We start from the raw sequence: 18,174 nt of genomic DNA on the forward strand, positions 1-18,174 counted from the left end.
TATTACAGGCTTCAAGTGCAGTGTTGCTGAAATAACTGCTCCGAAACAAGACAGAAAACCCCCCAGAAATGAGTTGAACACACATCAAGCATCTGTAGGTGTATTAAGAGACTCATTAGAGGTAAAGTGTTTGACGAAGTAAAAAAACAACGTAAATACAGCTTCTGATGTGTATATGGTGGCGAACACACGACCCACGTCGCGTACTTGCAAGTTACCCTTCGCGCAAAGTTTCCTCAAAAACACAACAGCTGCTGTTTTGTTATTTAAAAAGTAACTATGTAAAAATCTGTATGTATACCGTACAAAATCATTGAAGAGGCCATGTTTGTTTTTTTGTCTTTTGTGACATTTAGGAAGACTTAAAACGTAGAAAATACGATCTCTTTGAAATCCAAGGAGACACGTTCCTGCGTCGATCCCGCTGACGTCTCTCCTCCCATTGCTGTGTGCGGGGAATTTCCTCACTGTCGTCCACAGAGAATCACAGAGGAGGAGGAGGAGGAGGAGGGCGAAGGCAAACAAAAGCAAGATTGAAAAAACAGAGGACTAAATATTATTCCTGAGTGCAAATAAAACGACAACCTACCGAAGTCTTAGTGTCCTCTCGTCTCCAGGCAGCTCGTAGAGAGATGGAAAAGAGAGCGAGAGAGGAGTGGCCGAGGTCTCGGAGTGCAACGTGCGCTTTGGAACTCAATTTCATTGTCTGTTATTAAATATTTGCATTTTTTGCCATCATGGCAGCGAGTTCAGGCCGTCCAGACGCGCTGCTACGTGTCTGCCGGCTGCTCCTCCTCGTCTTCTTCATCGTCCTCCTCTTCTTCCTCCTCCTCCTCCACCATGCTAGGTTCCGTGGAAACCTCCTCTGAAATTCCCTCCTCCGCCTCTGGAATCTCTGTGCATTCCGAGTCCTGTGTGATGAGAGTTTTAGAATCACTACAGCTGTTGTCCTCCTCCTCTTCTTCATCCTCCTCCTCCTCCGCCTGGCTGCCGCTGTCTTTCTCCGTGTCTGATTCTCCGTCCTCCTCCAGCGTCAGTTCAAACTGGAACTTGTCTGCTCCGGCGGAGCGGCTGCCCTCCTCGGGCTGGTCGGGAGCGGGCGACGGGCTCTGTGGGATGGTGCTCTGGTACCACTCTCTGTTGTCCTCTAACGTGTCCAGGATGTCCTGGGCATCTGGGTGTACGAGGTCGGCCCACGTCTCCCACAGCGGGTGCATGATGTAGTCAATGAAGCCCACCTGGAGACACAGAGACGGCCATGTGAATTACACTCGCATACAACGAGAAATTGAGGAATGTTGATGATTGATTTAATTTTATTCATATTTCTATAGTATTAATTGCTAAATAGAATACTGTATTTGCAGTTTAAATTATTTTTTCATTGACAAAGCAGTGTTTTCATTGTTAACTAGAACATTTTCATTAATTGAAATAAAGCTGAAATAAAATAGAAATATTAGAATTTCTTAACCTAAAGAAAACCATAATTAGAAATGTTGCTTTGAAATAAGTTAAATAAATAAATAATTCAGTTTTATTTCTTCATTTATTTTCAAATCAGTATTTTTATCAACTAAAACAGAAATTATTAAAAATCATTTTAATCAATAATAAAGCTGAAATAAAATAGAAATATTCACATTTTTTTAACCTAAAGAAAAGCAACATTAGAAATGTTGCATTGGCAACTAATTGAAATTTAGATTCAAAAATAGATTTATTTCTTGAACTTATTTCACTTAGTTGCCAAAGCAACATTTCTAATTTTGCTTTTCTTTAGGTTAAAAAATTATAATGTTTCTATTTTATTTCAGCATTATTATTAATGATTATAAAATGATTTTTAATAATTTCAGTTTTAGTTAATAAAAATACTGATTTGAAAATAAATTAACTTAAACTGAAATTATTAAAAATCATTTTCATTAATAATAAAGCTGAAATAAAATAGAAATATTAGATGAAAAAATAGAAATGTTGCCTTGGCAATAAAAATAATAAATACAAAATCTATGAAAAATATCTGTATTTTATATATTATATCTGTATAAAAAAATTATACAAAAATATAAATTAAAAAATGGAAGTTAAAGTACAAAAACTAAAATAAAAATAAATTGAAGCTAATAAGAAATATAAAAATATTTATATATATATATATATACACACACACACACACACACACACACACATATATATATATATATACATACAAAAACTAATGCAACATAATTTTTTTATTTTACACTTTATCTCACAATTAATTAAACAGTTAATTGTGAGATAAAATGTCAAATAAATATTTTGACTCTGAGGTAGAAACAGGCTTCCATAGTTCCTTCTGGAATGGATGAGCCTACCTGAGACTTCTCTACAGAGGCGTTGTGTTTGTCACACATGGGGCTGATCTCCATCCCTCGCTCTCTCTCTCGGTCGCCCTGAATGAAGAACTCCTCCATGATGCGGTCCGTCCACTGTCTGTACAGCTGCAGGGGTTTGGTGGGGTTACTGAGATCCGCACAGTGAACCATGTTCTGAAGCACCTGAGGAACATCAACACATGCTTCAACTGAAAATCCAGTGTTAAATCACAATTGAAATATTGTACGTGTCAGATGCAGCCGAGAAAATTACATCGTATAATTAAAACAAATCAGTATCATAATAAAAAAAAAAAATCATTAAAAAATGTAAATAATGATGTAAAGTATTAAAATGTTAAACTAAGTTTAAAATGTTAAACTTATGTAATACCCCATTAGATCATTATTGAAGTTCTATGAATTTACAATTTCTGCATAATTTAGCATTTAAATCACGTAAAATGAGTCAAATGAGTATCACATTAGACAGTTAAGATCTATAAGTTTCCAATTAATTCTTAATTTACACTTTAATTCATGTAAAATGAGTCCGATGGAGCTGAGAAAATGACATCTAATATTTACAAATAAATATCATCATAAAAACACTGAATACCAAACTTATTAAAAAATGATATATTCATTAATATAATATAATCTTATATTTACAACAAATCAGTATCATAATAAAAATAAATAATAAAAATGACTTTATCCCATTAGATAGTTATTGAAGTTCTATGAATTTATAGTTTCTACTTAATTTACCATTTAAATCATGTGTATCAGATGCAGCTGAGAAATTTATATAAACAAATCTGCATGAATAAAACAAAACAAAACGCTCTTCTTTATCAAATGATTTATTATTTAAATCATTGAAGTTTATGAAGTTCTATGAATGTCCAATGTATTCTTAATTTACAATTTAAATAATGTGTCAAATGTAGAAAAGTTTTTTTTAAAAAGTGTCAAATGTAGCTTTTTACATTTATGAACAACGAAATAAATGGTCTTAAAAAACGTTGATTTGAAAGTAATTCTCATAAATATTATTTAATATCTCACTATGTAGTTTTAGAAGTTCTATGAATTTCCAAAGTACTGTGATTAAACAAATAAATGATAACAATCAAATGGGTTTCTTAAACACCACTGGTCAACAAAACACACAGTCCCGCCCCTCAATTCACGCCATTGGCTGAGCCAGAAGTGGCTGTGTTGGGCCGCTCGAACAAACTCAGCAATGTTTTGATAGAGCCACAGTTTACAGTAGGGCTGCAAAAAAAATTTTGAATTTCGAATATTCGTTGAATTTAAAATAATTTTTGGGGGGTTTTTGAAGCTCAAAGTGGGCGGAGCCGGTTGTCGACATCTTGGCAGCGCGTCACTCCCGGATAATCGAAAATGGGTAAAGAGGCGGGAAATGTTTGCTGAAACCACGCCCACCTAGCTCGACAGTGGTGACAGCAGGGGCAATCCACCTGTCACTCAAGTGGCCACGCCCTTAATTATTTAAGGCTTAATATAATATAAACGGATGAGTTATAAAAAAATTCACCCCCCTCACAGTTGTCATGAAGGGCAAAATTTGCTATATAGACCAAAACCACTTTTTGTACCAGGCTGTAAACATTTTTTTTTCTGCTGTAAAGTTGGGCATTTTAACATGGGGAGTCTATGCGACTGACTCCCTTTTGGAGCCCGCCTCTAGCGGCCAGTCGATGAATTGATCCGTGTTGGTTTCACGAGAGAGACTGGAAGGTTGCCTCTTGGTCAAAACCGAAACCAAGCCGTTCACACAGATATCGCGTATTTATTGCATTTTCTAGAGGGACGTTTATCAGCGTCGCACTCGCGTTCGCACAAGAGAGATGTTTAGAAAGCTATGTAAAATTAATGTAAGTTCAACTTTTTAAAAACATGCCACAAGACTTTTCCCCATCCCATTGCATCTCAAGTTTTTAAATGAAGAAAGTACTCTTTGTGATTGTTTTTTCCGGTCCTTTGTATTAAACTGTACATACATGCATGATGCTGTTTTATTTCTAATTGTTTAAGCAACTTTATTAATTATATATGGTTTATAAACATTATTTTAAACATTTTTTCAAAGATAGTCGTGTTATTTTATTATGCTTTGAAGAAATGTGCATACTATTTTGCTCGATGCGCCATGCTCTTGTGGCCTCAGGAGAGAAGCCAAAAGCTTTTTTCCCCCCTAACTGAAACTATGCCTTTTAAATTCAAATATTGATAATATTTAAGTAATTTAGTTTTTCAGCCATTTTGGCAGCCTTAGTTTACAGAAAGTCAAAAATGACCCATATAAGCTTAAAAGACTCACTTGAATCCTGTCTGAGTAGTTATCTAAGAGCAAGACTCCAGAACTGGTGACCTTCTTGGTCTCGACCATGGTCTTCAGATCGGCCAGCAGGTTCATGTGTTTGGACATATCAGTCGCCAAAACCTTGGAGAAATGTGCAAGAAAACCTTGAGCCAGAACTCTGAACGAACATCATCAATGCTAAATGTCATTTGAGCGGGACGTACGATGTCGATGACCATCTTGCGCAGCGATTGTCTCTGTTTTTTGGTCAGGTTCTGGAAGATGTCACAGTTCTCCTCCTGCAGGAGTTTGAAGCCCACTGCCAGATGATGGTTTTCCAGCACCGACGAGTCATTGTACATGAGGGCTAACTCCGAGTCTGCAAACATGAAGAAAACATGGCAAACTCTGTGACCTTGTGCTAATCTGTAGATGAGCATGACAAACAGCTGTGTCAGCACAGCAGCAGGACTCCATCACTGTCTGTGAGAGATTACAGCGTGACGCAGGAGAGACAGACACACAATCCCATGAGGCCTGAGTCGCATTTATCTGTCCTATCGGCGCATCAGTGCTGCTTATGACAAAATAAAGTTATGTAAGCGGCGGTTGCGTGGATTTGAGGACAGATGTGTGCTGGTCTGTGTGTCTCTGAGCTGATGGGATTGAGTGATCTGCTCTGAACCATTTCACTGAATTTATAGATCCGTCCATTATAATACAAACCTCCTGAGCTGCCATTCAGGGCATTTTTAGGTGTTTAAATACATATATTGTATTTATCAAATGGATAGTGCCCGTTCTGGATGCTGATTGGTCAAATAATGCATTCTAGTTTTAGATCTTGTAGAGGAAGAATAACTTGATGAATTTTCTTAATAAAATTATGTTGTAATTAAAATTTGTGCTCTTACCTTATGGCTTAATTACAATAGTCATCATAACATTCATAACTATTATTTTTTTGAACCAAACTGTGAAATTGACAAAATTACATTATTATAGTTAGACATTTAAGTAATTTGATTATTATATTTAGAAATGTAAATTATCAGACTATATTTAAAAATTGACATAATTAGATTGCTATGTTTAGACATTTAAATAAAGAGATTATTAATACATTTAAACAATTAGGTTATTATATTTACACATTTAAATTAGTTTATTTTATTTGTACATTTAAATAATAATATTATTTGATTTATTAATTTAAATATGACAATTATATTTGTACATTTAAATAATTAGATTATAGAAATGTAAATAAAGAAATTATTATATTTAGACAATTAAAATTGAGATTACGGTATTCATACATTTAAACGATGAGATAATATTTGTACATTTCAATAACTACATTATAGAAATTTAAACAATTATAATAGAGGATTAGATTTTCACACTTAATGAGATTATTATGTTTACACATTTTGTAATTATATTATTTTTTACCAAATTGTAATAATTAGGTAATTAAACTTAAAAAATGTACACCAAAAGCATGACTGCAGACATATTTTTTTAATCATCTAAAATGAAAAGCTTTACTATTATTATTATTTTCTATGGCATGATCCAATAACAACCGAACACATCACAAATGTTTTGTTAATTTTAGTATTAGTTATCATATGCTTTGAATAAACCATATATTCCTAAAGCACACTTACTAGTGTTAATAAGGAACTGGTTGGAGACACCCGGGTGGTCTACGTCGTGAATAGCACTGGCGAAAATGGCAGCGAGAATTTCAAGATCTGTGAAAACCGCCTGAAAGAGAACAACATGTGGATGTACGGTGAGTGAGAGCAGACATTATCTTCACCACATAACCTTTTTAGAAATCCAGCAAGTAGCACACCAGGTCATATTGAATCAAATGTGAAAAAAATGGCACATGTGCTACGCTTTTGACCTGTAATCGACTTATAACCTTAGTCAAGGTTAGTTACATCAAAAAACTCATAATTTAGCTGTTGCGTGTCCATTTTCCACCGCCTATTCCATAAATGTGACCCTGGAGCACAAAAGCAGTCTTAAGTCGCTGGGGTATATTTGTAGCAACAGTCCAAAAAACATTGTATGGGTCAGAATTATAGATTTTTCTTTTATGCCAAAAATCATTAGGATATTAAGTAAAGATCACGTTCCATGAAGATATTTTGCCATAAATATATCAAAACTTAATTTTTGATTAGTAATATGCATTGCTAAGAACTTCATTTGGACAACTTTAAAGATGATTTTCTCAATATTTAGATTTTTTTGCACCTTCAGATTCCAGATTTTCAAATAGTTGTATCTCGGCCAAATATTGTTCTATCCTAACAAACCATACATCAATGGAAAGCTTTCAGATGATGTCTACATCTCAGTTTCGAAAAATTGACACTTAAGACTGGTTTTGTGGTCCAGGGTCACAAATGTTCTTTTATTTTTAAAACGGCAAGGAAACCCTTGTTTTGACGGCATCTCTCACCTCCAGAGCAGGCATGGAGAGCAGCACGTGTGTGGACTGGGTGACGTCAGCAGCATGAATGTTATTGTGATACGCAACATCAGCATGATAATGGTCTTCTAAGGTCATCAGGTACGTTATGAAAGTGTCCAAGGGAATTTTAAATGTTTTGAGTAAATCCCTTTCCTGTGGGAGAGAAAAACAGAAAGTGTCATCAAAACGTGTCAGCATTTGCAACACATTTAACATAATGTGACACAGCATGTTAAATAATACAGGATTTCATTAGATCATATAAAGTAGGCTATGATATTATTGGTGAAAGCTGTTTTTCCCTGTCCATGTGACCTTAGTTACATCAGAGGTGAAGAAAGTTATGAAAACAAACACTGATGAATTGTGCACAGTAAGACTTTTATTAGTTAAGTAAATAAAGAGAAATTCAGAGTGGTGAATGTTTGGGCTCACCTGAAATATAGTGTACATCATCACCGTTAAAGGCCTGTTGCCTGAAAACTCTGTGACTTTAAAAACATTAAGGCCCCATTTGTTTATGTCCTCCAGTTCCTGAAACACAGCAGCCAATCATTAGACAGTCCCGTTGCGTGTGATGCCACTTCACTCCAAAAAAATTGGAGTACCAAAATTTTGACAACCAAAACGTTTTGGCCGAAATAGCAATTTTCGGCTTGCTAAAAACATAAAACATAAATTCTGTAATTGAAAAGTTGACAAAAGCTCTTTATGTGCAATTTAAATGTTTTTACAACTTATTTATTATTAAATAAAATTGATAAATACAATTTACTTTCAGCTTCAGTTTTCTGCTAAATAAAAAAAACTCCAATTTCATTTTCGGTTGAAAAAAAAACAAAAAACATTTAAGTGCATTAATAATTAATATTAATACAATTACGCAAAAACTATTTTAAAATAAGTTTAAAAAAATCATTTTTGGCCCAGAATTTTTCTTTCAGTGCATCATTATAAATGACGGTTGTCTTCAGTAGAGCTGCTCATAGCTGAATTAAACTTTTTTCAAAATTTCATAAACTTTACACTTTTATAAACTAAAAATCAACGCTGAACTAAATTGAGTTGAACAATGGCAATGTTGTTCTGTAGAGCCGCTTTATAGCTGAATTGAGTTTGCTTCATAATTGACCTCTGCAACACTGACACTATTTTGGATCAATACTGAACTGAATAACGACACTATTGTCTTCAGTAGAGCTGCTTTATAGTTTGTTTCCTTCATAGCTTTGCAGCATTCAGTTACTGAACTAAACTGAGCTGAATAATGACACTACTGTCTTTTTTTAGGGTTGCTGTACAGCTGCATTTGTATTTGTTTCATAATTGAAGAACTAATACTGTTATTTTCTTGTTTATTACTGGGAAGCTGCTTTGAAACAATTTGTATATTATAAAGTGCTATATAAATGAATGTGACTTGACTAAACCCATTTGCAACATGCATAACTATAATAAATGTTGGTTTGGCTTTTAAAACAGCCACAAAATGTTCTGGAATGATTCAGGACTCGTTTTACAAATAACCAATGAATTTGAGGAAATTGACCTGCTGAAAAGAGCAGCGCTTGTTGTGTTTCTGAATGCATTCATCAATCAATCAATCAATGTGTTGATGAACACTAGCTTAACCAGCAATATGCTCTCGGTTAAAAAACCTGCCGGTCGACAAGCTTCCTGGTGAACAGCATGACACTAACTAGCATGGAAACTCAAGCTGCTCCAAGCTGCTCTTTTCAGCAGGGTACAAAATCTTTCCAACTGCATGTCATCCATCTACGTCATCGGACTGAAAAGCTCCAATGACCTTTCGTCAAGGTCTACAAGAGTCTCTGATCAGATCCAATCAGCGTTCAGTTGAGATGATTGAGGTTCTGTCTGAGTTTGAAGCATCTCTCCAGCACAAATAAGCCTGTCCTGCATCACCGCCGCTCACCTTGGCTAAGGAGTCTTCCGTTTCCGTCTTGACCCCGAAGCGAGGGATGTTGGAATTGGTGAGGCTGGTGCTGTGCATGAGTTTTTTCACCCCACTGATCTGACACATGGGCTTTTTCTTCTTCTCCTTCTCCTTCTGCGTCTGCGGGGAGGGCATTTCCACATCGTGCTGTTTGTCTGGAGAAACAATGAGGAGGAGAGCGTGAACACGAGCTGGAGCTCCAAACCTCACCATAACACTCACAAGTCAAATGTGTGACAGTTTTGTGATTGATGGTTTACCTAAAAATGTGCTGGAGATGTACTCGGAGACCTGGTTACCAGATCTGCTCATCTCAGACAGGTGCGTTAACTCCCTGTTCAACATCCGCTTGAACTGCACAGAGAGAGAGATAGATAGAGAGAGAGAGAGAGAGAGAGAGAGAGAGAGAGAGAGATAGATAGATAGATATAGAGAGAGATAGATAGATAGAGAGAGAGATAGATATAGAGAGAGATAGATAGAGAGAGAGAGAGATAGAGAGAGAGAGAGAGAGAGAGATAGATAGATATAGAGAGTGATAGATAGATAGAGAGAGAGATAGATATAGAGAGAGATAGATAGAGAGAGAGAGAGAGAAATATAGAGAGAGATAGATAGAGAGAGAGAGATAGATAGAGATAGCGCGATAGAGAGAGAGAGATAGAGAGAGAGATAGATAGATAGAGAGAGAGAGATAGACAGGACAAAAGTTTTAATCAGTCATGGTAATGCGTCATGATTGGGTGACACAAAGACAATGAATAAATTAATCAATCAACTGAATTTTAAAATCAATCAGCTGTAACCTTCTATTCTAATCAGTGTGAGAACAGACGCCCTCAGACCCTTCAAATAAAACCAGACTAGATCTAAAAATAGCCATATCTAAAAATCAGGCACATTTCATGAATTCATAAGCTCATATTTGTAATCCCATCATGAATAATTAAGAATTAAAAGAGAGAATATTTACAATTATTATATTTTATTATATATAAATATAATATTTCATTAAAAAAAATTAAAATATATATATATATTATTTTCATAATAATAATAACAATTACAATGATATAATAGTGCTAAATAGGCTTTATTTTCTTCCTGCAAAACATAATTTATAATTTTTTTCCCTTTAATTTGTGAAGAAACTATCCCTCAGTATGTTTTTGACGGATTTACTCTAAAGGAGGATGAATCGTTTAATCACATATTTGCCAGCCCTAAAAATACTTTTCATCTTTACTGTCTTACATAACAAATGCACTGATTTACAACAACACACCATTAACACTGAAAATATCTGTATATAGCAATTTAGATCAACCCAAAGCCTTCAAACCTGATTAAATAAAACTCCAGAAAGGTTTTTCTCACACCAAACCATAAAATATTCATCTCTGCTAATTTGCATATAATTTACATGTGTTGTACCACACATTATTTGAATATATCAATTCATGACGACACAAAACCCTCAATGAATAAAAGATAAGTAAATGCATAGAGGCCAAAATTGATTGTTTGCATTTTGCTACTTCTCAGCTACTAAATAAGGATCCCCGTACATCCAAGACTACAGATACATAAAATCAGCTTCAGAGAAACCATGCTTCCATACCTTTATATATCCCCATGAGACCGAGCGTACATAATTTGCTTCAGGCATCTTTGTTAAAGCTCCAAAACACGCAAAAGCAAGAAACGAACCACTCCTAAAAGAACCACTCCTAAATCCTTCAGACAATGCCACGCAAATGCTTCTGTGGGCTCAGTCTAAAAACTGCATCTGGGGATCAGGTGGAGGTGCGATGGAGGTGCGGAGGCTGGCAGACATGGCTTGGCTGTGCTCTTCTGAGCCGTGAGAAAGATGCTGGGCTGCTCAACACCTTCCAAATATGGGACTGCTCCTATAATCGGTGCTGCTCGTGCCCCTCCACACAGCCAATCACGGCTCATTACTGAGAGGGAGAGATGGGGGCAGGAGCGCCGTCATCTGCTGATGGAGGATGCAGGCCTTGGAGAACGACTGTGTTTTCACAGCTCACCTTGTACCTGGTAAAATCATACGGCAGAGCGGCAGTGTGCTCCGATGACTCATGAGAGCAGGAGACCGGCTCCTGTGTGGTGTATCTGTCGACAATATCTCATCAAGTATTGATAGACAGATATAATTCAGATGATATTTTGCATATATCAGAAGCAGGAGCTTCCTCTCGCGTCATTTCTAACATCAACGTTAACTGCAATGTTGAGGGATAATAAACCATTTCTGTTTTCAAATATTTTTTTCATGCACTTTGAGTCAAAATTGTATAGCAGTGTTTCAATGATAACATAAAACATTTAATATTTATATATATTTTTATATATTTAATTAATACTTCTTTCAAATTTTGTGACCCTGGACCACAAAACCAGCCATAAGAGTCAAATGTTTTTCAAATAAATAATCTTTCCATTGATGTATGGTTTGTTAGGATCGGACAATATTTGGTCGAGATACAACTATTTGAGAATCTGGAATCTGAAGGTGCAAAAAAATCTAAATATTGAGAAAATCATCTTTAAAGTTGTCCAAATGAAGTTCTTAGCCATGCATATTACTAATCAAAAATTAAGTTTTGATATATTTACGGTAGGAAATTTACAAAATATCTTCATAGAACATGACCTTTACTTGATATTCTAATGATTTTTGGCATTAAAAAAAATTGATAATTTTGACCCATACAATGTTTTTTGGCTATTGCTACAAATATACCCCAGCGACTTAACACTGCTTTTGTGCTCCAGGGTCACAATTAAAAAAATTTAAATAAATGAATAAAATAGCTAAAAAATAAAATATGTACAATTAAAAGTATTACAAAGATTAAACTGGATTTTCAAAACATATGCAATAAAATTTTTATTTTCAACAAAATTCAGAAATCCAACCCAGAAACATTTCTGGGTATAATTCCTGAAAAAAATTAAATAAAAAATAATCTTCTGAAATAATAAAATAATTTTAGATTTAATAAATATTTAATGCTCATTTATTTGCTAAATGATTTTTTTTCTGCTCATTTGTGATTAAATGTCACCTCCCTATGTTTTTTTTTTTCCTTCACCTTAAGGGAAGATTAACCTTTTAGAGTCACAAATATTTGCCAGGCTAAATAATGCTTCTCATCTTTAAAGTCTTACATAACAAATGCAATAAATAATTACAAATAAAATTGATAAAAATATGTACAATTAAAAGTAAGCACCAGCGACTTAACACTGCTTTTGTGCTCCAGGGTCACAATTAAAAAAATGTAAATAAATGAATAAAATAGCTAAAAAATAAAATATGTACAATTAAAAGTATTACAAAGATTAAACTGGATTTTCAAAACATGTGCAATAAAATTTTTATTTTCAACAAAATTCAGAAATCCAACCCAGAAACATTTCTGGGTATAATTCCTGAAAAAAATTAAATAAAAAATAATCTTCTGAAATAATAAAATAATTTTAGATTTAATAAATATTTAATGCTCATTTATTTGCTAAATGATTTTTTTTCTGCTCATTTGTGATTAAATGTCACCTCCCTATGTTTTTTTTTTTCCTTCACCTTAAGGGAAGATTAACCTTTTAGAGTCACAAATATTTGCCAGGCTAAATAATGCTTCTCATCTTTAAAGTCTTACATAACAAATGCAATAAATAATTACAAATAAAATTGATAAAAATATGTACAATTAAAAGTAAGCAAATAAACAAACAAAAAAAATAATTAAATGGATTAAACTGGATTTTATACATAATATACATAATAAATTATATTCAAAAATCTTGGTTGAAATAGTTATCTTCTCAAATAATAAAATATTTTTAGATCAAATAAATATTTAATGCTCAATGATTTATTTGATAAGGCTACTGGTCTGGCCACTGAAAAACTATACCAAAGCACGGCCTGGTTGATGTGATGTTCATGAAAACGTGTAAAATTAATTTCAAATCCATGACAGTAAAAAGAGGAAGTAGTTAAACTTCTCAGACTGTAAAACAAACTCTTGTTTGAGTGTAAATATTGACATGCTGATAAACAGGGCCCAGGTAACGTCCACTTCCATTCTCCAATCAAAGGCTAATCAGAAGTGGGCGTTTTGTTGACACTTGTAAACTGGAGAAGAGAACGGAGATCTGAAAATAAAACAAACATGTCTGGAACAATACGCCAGCATTCATATGGAGATATTGGCCCCCATGCAAGCATAACATGAGGCTTTCATGTGGCCAGGGGAGATGTTCTCATTTGAAAAACAAATGATAGATCAGGGGCTCTTTTATGAAAGCAATAGCCATCGGCCGGGTTTGTTTGTGGCTGATTTGAATATGAACCTGAAGCCTTTACCATACGGCATTGATACTATAATATCAGAAGAAATATGAAGCCTCTGCGGTGGCGTATTACGTCAAAACATTTCTTTATGCAAAGCAACACATCATGTAGTTTATCATAAACAAGGAAATAAAGCTTGAGAGAATCGCTGTGTATGTCAGTTTTTCTTTCTTGTATAACCAAGAACTCCCTACTAACCTACTGAACAACACTCCGATAAAAATAAGAACAAAACATGGCCTTTACAATCATTATGTCTGCACTCATCTGATAATAAAATCACATTTTAGACACATTTTGTTGCATAAATGCATGTCTGACACCGCATATAAAGACTGGACAATAAAAACGTACATCTTAAACAATAAATGATGTCTGATTAGTAAAGAACGACATTTGTGGAAAGAATCTGTCAAAAATAAGTTACTTGGTATCTTAGCTGAAACATTATTTTGGTTTGCTTTTAGTTGATTGTGATATGTATGCTTATTTACTGTTTGTTTATATGTATTTTTACTAGTTGTGTTATGATTGTGATAGTTGTGATTTACTATGTAACACACTTTGAGAAGCTCATTGAATTCAATTCAATGAATTCATTCAATTATTATTATTAAAAAGGTTCATAAATCAGTCTGAATCAAACTATATATCGATCAGAGCTTATCCAATCAGGTTTATAATGTTTGACAGCTTTGAGTCTTTTATTTTAATTCAAATGTTTCATCATTTAAAGCTGTTTTTGCACTGATGTCAGACTTATCATTCATTTCTTATGAATAATCTGATATTTTGGACAAATAAAGAATTTTTAAAAAGCGAACGTAAATTTAAAATAATTAAAATAGTAAAATATATTAAATTCAAATGTTAAATAAATAAAGAATCACTCAATCAAATCTAATATTTCGGCAAACAAAAAAAAAGATTAAGAAAGACGAGAAAAACGATCGATCGATCAATCATTCTAATCTAATCGAATCGAATCTTTTGGTCAAATAAAAAAGATTTTAAAAAGTAAAATAAATAAATAAAGTATTTATTTATCTCAATGTTTTTTTTAAATATATAATGTCATACAGAAAACATTTTTGTGTTGGATATCAAGCAAAAAAAAAAAGCAAAAAAAAAAAAACCTACTGTATTATATATACGGTAATATCATACTGGTCATATCTGCCACCACTAGTCATACTGTAGAGTGAGTGACATGATGGAACCATAGTAACGTACACAAAACAGGATCCTGTAAGAAACACTGGCACACAGTACAGTGATTATGATTAATTATAGACTACTGCTAACTAGAAGCAGTGTGGTCGCACCATAGGAAGAGTCTGCTGCAGGTTGAGGCTGGTGTCATGCTGATGGAAACATGGGGGGAAAACCCCCCCACGACCACACCCCAAAATCTGCCGCGATGACTTTCATGCTCATCATCAAGAAGGCAATGCTATTTCTGGAGATCTAATTATCATCACGTCAAGTTTTATTGGGAACATGCACACTCATAATAACACATAATTCCGAACAGATCTGACGATACTAAATGCATCCTGGAACTGGATGAACCAACAGCTTAAGTGCACAAAGGCTAAATTTGATGAAGGCTCATTGATGCAGGTTTTGCTTTGGTTGCAGGAATTTTAAATTGTTGACATAAAATTGTGGGACACAACGGCACATTATGTGTCTGTGTTGCTGTATGAAGGTCGTACTGTGATGCAGGAAGGCCGTTTGCTCTCTTTAGTGAGGGAAACAGAGCTCTGTGGTTTTCTGTGAAGTAGTCTGGTGAATTCTGGCTGGATCTGAGGCCTTTAGCTGAGCTCACACAGGCCTCGTGTGGCTTTGATTAAAGCCGTCAGTGGACGCTTTGAATATCGTTCAACGTTTCGTGCTTTGCGGTCGCTGCTTCAGAGAAGACCAATGAGACGCCAAAGGCTTTACCACAGCACGCGTGCAGGATCCAAATCATTCAAGAAAGCCACTGGCCACAGATACCCCCTCATCCCATACGCCGAACCCCCCCCTCCATAACCCATATGTCTAATTTTCCTTCTGTCTTTCTTCCCTTCGGCTCTGGCCGTGGGGTGTGGTGTTTGAGGAGCTTTCAAGGAAGGGAATTTGGATACTTTGGTAAATCCAGATTTGCTGTATATATATATATATATAATTGTATATTGTGTATGTTTGATATATATATTACAAATAATATATATAAATATTTATATAAAAATAAAAATATTTCTACATGTGTACATATACGATTTTTTATATTTATACTTATATAATATATATTTTTTAATAATTATATACTTATTTTGTGATCTATGGTATAGCTATAGAAATTACAATATATATATATATATATATATAATTAATAATAAACAATATATATTAAACGTTTACAGACACGCGCACACACACACACACACACACACACACATATATATATATATATATATATACACAGTATATACACAGTATATATATATATACACACAGTATATATATGTTTGTGTGTGTGTGTGTATATAATTCATATAATTTTATATAAAAATATATTTATATTGTGATCTTCTGTGATATGGATCGAGTCCAACCTTGAATTTAAATTTGTAGGATCATTTAGTAAATTAAAAGCACACTCCTCAACAAGACACATAATTTGAAGAATCATTCATGTCTGGAGTACAAACAGCACAAGTTTCATGCTGTACTTTAATTCTTAAAGTTAGGGGTTTGTTTAAATCCATTAAATACACATATATATATATATATATATATATACACAGTATATACACAGTATATATATATATATATATATACAGTATATATATGTTTGTGTGTGTGTGTGTATATAATTCATATAATTTTATATAAAAATATATTTATATTGTGATCTTCTGTGATATGGATCGAGTCCAACCTTGAATTTAAATTTGTAGGATCATTTAGTAAATTAAAAGCACACTCCTCAACAAGACACATAATTTGAAGAATCATTCATGTCTGGAGTACAAACAGCACAAGTTTCATGCTGTACTTTAATTCTTAAAGTTAGGGGTTTGTTTAAATCCATTAAATCCTCTCAATTTGATCTCTTAGTTTAGGGATTATAGGATTATTTAGTTGCTGATGTTGGATTCATTGTTTTCATAGTCATTGGGGATTCTTTATGATTCTAAATAAATATTGATACCAGTAAAAGAGTCTGTCAAATGGTACATTCTAGAATCATTCGATGTTTCAAGACACAATATATGTTATGCAATAAAGCAGCCAGAGATCAGATAACGCACTTAAATTAGCATTTGATGCGCTGTGCTGTTACAGAACGCAGTTCATTTCTGAACAGCATCTTCATTTGCATCTCTTCGCATCATATTATGATGATCAGGTGTGTAAGGCATTTTACATTTGTTCTCACTGGACACAATCAGAAGCAGCCCTCCTTCACGGCCCCTCAGTCTCTCCTGCCTGTTTTTATGGTTTGTTTTTGAATGTACTGAGCATGCTCCAGAATCACCGGCATAGGCCTGCCACGCTGCATACTGATGAACAGAATACCTACAGTACACACACACAGCAACAACATGCCCTCCCTGTCACAGCGTAGACAAACAGGCTTGTGCAGGATCCCACATGCTTGCAGTCGCCATGGCGACACAGACAAACTGAGCCCTGCAGTGGGCTGAGAGGCAGCGCAGACGATGCACACGTACCACATTCGGCACAAAGACACCCAGCCTAAAGGTTAATGAGGTCCACTAGCAAACATTACAGCATCTTAGTGGCTCTCTGCCTAAACACTTATTTGGGCCTGAAATGTTAAAGCACATTGTGATAAATATGAGGACACTGATGCAGTTACGTCACTAGCATGAGTCTGGTTGTGCATATCGCAGCCTGTCTGCTGTGTGTGAATGTTAAAACCTTCACATACGCTGTCAGGACGCCATGATGTCATGCCTGGGCTAGTTTAGACATGCAGCATCTCATTCTATATCAGCATTGAGCCTTGAGACTCTATATACAAGCATATGCTGCATACAAGTGTCTATATTACTTCTTAGCGTTAGGTGTTTTCAACAGTATTCACCTTCTGCACATATGAATGATTCGTCAAATCATGTGTGATGTTGAAGAGAGTGTGCTGTTACTCTACTAATTTATCAGATGCACCGTTTTCACCTGCTGGATGATAAAACAGGTGAAAAAAACCACAGACACACATTGAAGGAGGGAACTAAGCTGTATCTACAAAAGATCATCGAAACTTGAAGGTGGACTCTTTTGTCTTGGGCCAGAAAGCAGCCACACAGCAACTAAAGACCAGGCCAGTGTCTGACCTAAAACCAGTTCTACAAAGAGTGCTTCCTGTCTATTCAGCAATAAAGTCTGATGATATGGTGAGGTTATATAATCGGTGTCACTGTAAACAGTTTGCATAATACCCACAGATTGTAAGAAATTATAATAGTTGGCAGGAACAAATAATAGATTTAAGAATATTTACATGTAAACATGGTCTAATATGGGATGTTGCAAACATGTTTACATTTCATTATATGAAGGTGTTTGGGTTATATATATATATATATATATATATATATATATATATACACACATGTCTGTTTTTCTCTC

The 18,174-nt window shown here is 34.5% G+C and overlaps 1 protein-coding gene across 1 annotated transcript in view; it reads right to left on the bottom strand.

The window, feature by feature from the left end:
• Nucleotides 1–14: 14 nt before the first annotated feature.
• LOC107588996 (cAMP-specific 3',5'-cyclic phosphodiesterase 4D-like) overlaps nucleotides 15–18,174 on the bottom strand; it is a 218,686-nt gene continuing 200,526 nt past the window's right edge. Inside the window, exons 8-19 of the mRNA XM_016277293.1 lie at nucleotides 11,202–11,279; nucleotides 10,982–11,107; nucleotides 10,768–10,916; nucleotides 9,407–9,500; nucleotides 9,126–9,301; nucleotides 7,625–7,723; nucleotides 7,178–7,342; nucleotides 6,369–6,468; nucleotides 4,920–5,074; nucleotides 4,714–4,836; nucleotides 2,364–2,546; nucleotides 15–1,238 (exon numbers count right to left, since the gene is read on the bottom strand). Of these exons, the coding sequence (XP_016132779.1) occupies nucleotides 771–1,238; nucleotides 2,364–2,546; nucleotides 4,714–4,836; nucleotides 4,920–5,074; nucleotides 6,369–6,468; nucleotides 7,178–7,342; nucleotides 7,625–7,723; nucleotides 9,126–9,301; nucleotides 9,407–9,500; nucleotides 10,768–10,916; nucleotides 10,982–11,107; nucleotides 11,202–11,279 (1,916 nt within the window). The 3' untranslated portion in view covers nucleotides 15–770. The remainder of the gene's footprint in view (nucleotides 1,239–2,363; nucleotides 2,547–4,713; nucleotides 4,837–4,919; nucleotides 5,075–6,368; nucleotides 6,469–7,177; nucleotides 7,343–7,624; nucleotides 7,724–9,125; nucleotides 9,302–9,406; nucleotides 9,501–10,767; nucleotides 10,917–10,981; nucleotides 11,108–11,201; nucleotides 11,280–18,174) is intronic.

The sequence above is a fragment of the Sinocyclocheilus grahami genome, unplaced genomic scaffold (genome assembly GCF_001515645.1).
Source record: "Sinocyclocheilus grahami isolate Dianchi unplaced genomic scaffold, SAMN03320097.WGS_v1.1 scaffold110.1, whole genome shotgun sequence".
NCBI classification, from domain to species: domain Eukaryota; kingdom Metazoa; phylum Chordata; class Actinopteri; order Cypriniformes; family Cyprinidae; genus Sinocyclocheilus; species Sinocyclocheilus grahami.